This window comes from Cervus canadensis, chromosome 6, assembly GCF_019320065.1.
Source record: "Cervus canadensis isolate Bull #8, Minnesota chromosome 6, ASM1932006v1, whole genome shotgun sequence".
Taxonomy (NCBI): domain Eukaryota; kingdom Metazoa; phylum Chordata; class Mammalia; order Artiodactyla; family Cervidae; genus Cervus; species Cervus canadensis.
In genome coordinates, this window is record NC_057391.1 from 39,314,571 (window position 1) to 39,317,238 (window position 2,668).

The 2,668-nt window shown below is 43.2% G+C and overlaps 1 protein-coding gene across 1 annotated transcript; it reads right to left on the reverse strand.

Moving 5' to 3' along the window:
* Positions 1-25: 25 nt before the first annotated feature.
* Positions 26-1,937, reverse strand: RPS29 (ribosomal protein S29). The gene is made up of 3 exons (XM_043471602.1): positions 1,777-1,937; positions 1,434-1,533; positions 26-128 (listed from the first exon to the last, which is right to left on the reverse strand). The coding sequence occupies exons 1-3, from the start codon at positions 1,836-1,838 to the stop codon at positions 120-122; spliced, it is 171 nt and encodes a 56-aa protein (XP_043327537.1). The 5' UTR covers positions 1,839-1,937; the 3' UTR covers positions 26-119.
* Positions 1,938-2,668: the final 731 nt, after the last annotated feature.

A 2,668-nucleotide genomic window follows, 5' to 3' on the forward strand; every position in this document is an offset into this window, starting at 1 on the left:
AAGTTTTAAAAGATTTCACTCATACTTGAAGTTTTGAAAACTTTTATTTTACATACAAAGAGCTAGTATTATTTCCACCTAGGGGTGATGTGCTGGATGAGCCATATAAGGAAGTTCAGTTAGTCCAACTGAAAAAAAAGAAAAAAAGAAAATGAATTAATTCAAAATGCCTTAAACATCCATTTTATTCTCAGAAAGAAATGGTTCATTGTAGAATGAGGTTTAAACTGGAAATCTGACCCACCCAAACTAGTAATCCAGACCTAAATAGCTTAAATATTTACTGAACACCTACTACAAGCTACTCCATGAATCTCAGCTTGATCTGTAACTGAATTTTAGTATTGGGACACCCACTTCTACCATCAAAGAAATTTCCCAGTAGAAAAACATTGCTTCAGAAAATTATCCTTACCAAAAGCTCAGGACTGTCATTAAGTAGTAACTAACAACACAGCTAATATTTTGTTACTCATTGTGTGCCAGACACTATTCTATAAGACATTCGTTAAGTCAATTCATTTCTTCTTAATCTCTTAATCACAAAACTGGCAGACTTGAGTCCATTCTCCCATCTGTGATAGAGTTATTTCAACTTCCATAATTAACACTAAACAAGTATTTCTTAAGTATTCGGTCAAAATCAAAAGTTTAAGCTTCAGATACTTTGTCACAGAAATCGCACATTAACAATTCATCTCCGCTATTACATTAACAAATTATACCCACGGTAATACTTCAACGTAAGAGCTAATTTAAACAAATACGTTGTACTCAACATTGTTGCATTCTAATTACTAATAAAAAGGTAGTGACAGATTTTTATATCTCAAAGAGCCAGTTCGAAATTAATCTTCAACTTAAAAAAAAAAAAAAACAACTAACATTTAAGTGACTTTTAGGAGCCAAGAAACCGTCACATATAATTTTTGCAACAACCCTACTATTTATTTTTCACAGGAAAAAACTTAAACTTTTGAGTGACTTGACCAAAGTCATGACTATTAAATGACAGATCTCTGAATCCTGCAAAGATCTAGCCCCAAACCTCAAGCTCATTCCACTACATGACCCTATTCAGTTATTTCAGGGCAGCGGTCAAGGCATGTGTTTTGCCGAAAATTAACAAGATATGATTAGTGATCTAATGTTTCATTTTAGCGACTTCTAAAAAGTAATGTTTACCCAACATTACATATAGCACCTAAAACTAACAGAAGTGGGTAAAAAGGTATTAGAAAAACTACTTTTCCACGCCTTCACATCCCCCCCAATAATATTAAGATGACTGCCGAGCCTCTCAACTGTGTTGTCCGCTACAAAGGAAGAGCCCTGCTACCTAAAAGAAAAACGGCATTGATCAAACGCAAACACCCAACGGCCGGCTTGTCGGCCCCTCCCGAAACAGGAGACCATGGCGTCCGCCAGCGTACCTTAATGAAGCCGATGTCCTTCGCATACTGGCGGAAACACTGGCGGCACATATTGAGGCCGTATTTCCGGATCAGACCGTGCCGGTTTGAGCAGACCCGGCTGCAAAAAGAAACGGCATTATCATTAGTCACAGAAAGTAAAGTATCGGCACTCGGCGCGGGGGGGGTGCCCATCACTCGCACTGCAGGTCACCACGGACTCATCCGAGGCCTGTAAATGGCGGCAGCCACCTCTCCGATTCCGTCTGCCCCCACGCGCCGCCCGTGGGCTCCTCTATATTCTATTTCAAGCAGTGTCGCGCCCCAAAGCAACCCTTCCATACAGCCACATTCTGTTTCTCACCAAGAGCGAGAACCCTGGCCGAATTTTCTCGGATGGCTCCAGTAGAGCTGCTGGTGACCCATGTTGCTTTCTCGGTTGCAACGAGGTAAAAGGAACGAGAGAGCGTACGCATGCGCTCTTCAAAATTTTAGGACCCTTTACCCAGAAAGCAGTGCTGACAAACGGTGCGTGCGCAATGCGTCTACGGAGTCGCAGGGGCGGGGAGAGGCTTGGAAATATTCTAGGCCGGCACAGCTGATGACGTCACCACACCTCAGCCTCAAGTGTTGTCTTGCGCTGCCCTGCGATCGCCGGGCGCGGTGGCGCGCGCCTGTAATCCCAGCTACTCGGGAGGCTGAGGCTGGAGGATCGCTTGAGCTCAGGAGTTCTGGGCTGCAGTGCGCTATGCCGATCGGGTGTCCGCACTAAGTTCGGCATCAATATGGTGACCTCCCGGGAGCGGGGGACCACCAGGTTGCCTAAGGAGGGGTGAACCGGCCCAGGTCGGAAACGGAGCAGGTCAAAACTCCCGTGCTGATCAGTAGTGGGATCGCGCCTGTGAATAGCCACTGTACTCCAGCCTGGGCAACATAGCGAGACCCTGTCTCTTTTGAGCCTCCAGGAAAGAGTTTTGAACTTTTAAGAAATAAACGACGTAACTATTCTGTTTATTCCTCGTCGTCTGAACCTTTATATATTCTTCTAATTAAAATTTTGCACTTGGAAAAAGAATTTTTTCTGGACTCAGCACTGACACCTACTGGAATAAAATTGCAAAATAACTTAAAACCTACTGTAATAATTAGGAGTGGACGGTAGGAGTTGCTGTTTTGTTAGGCAACTTCTTTTTAGTTGGCACACAGCTTCTAGAGACACCTACACTATTCAGGAAAAATGACATGAGATAATGTCT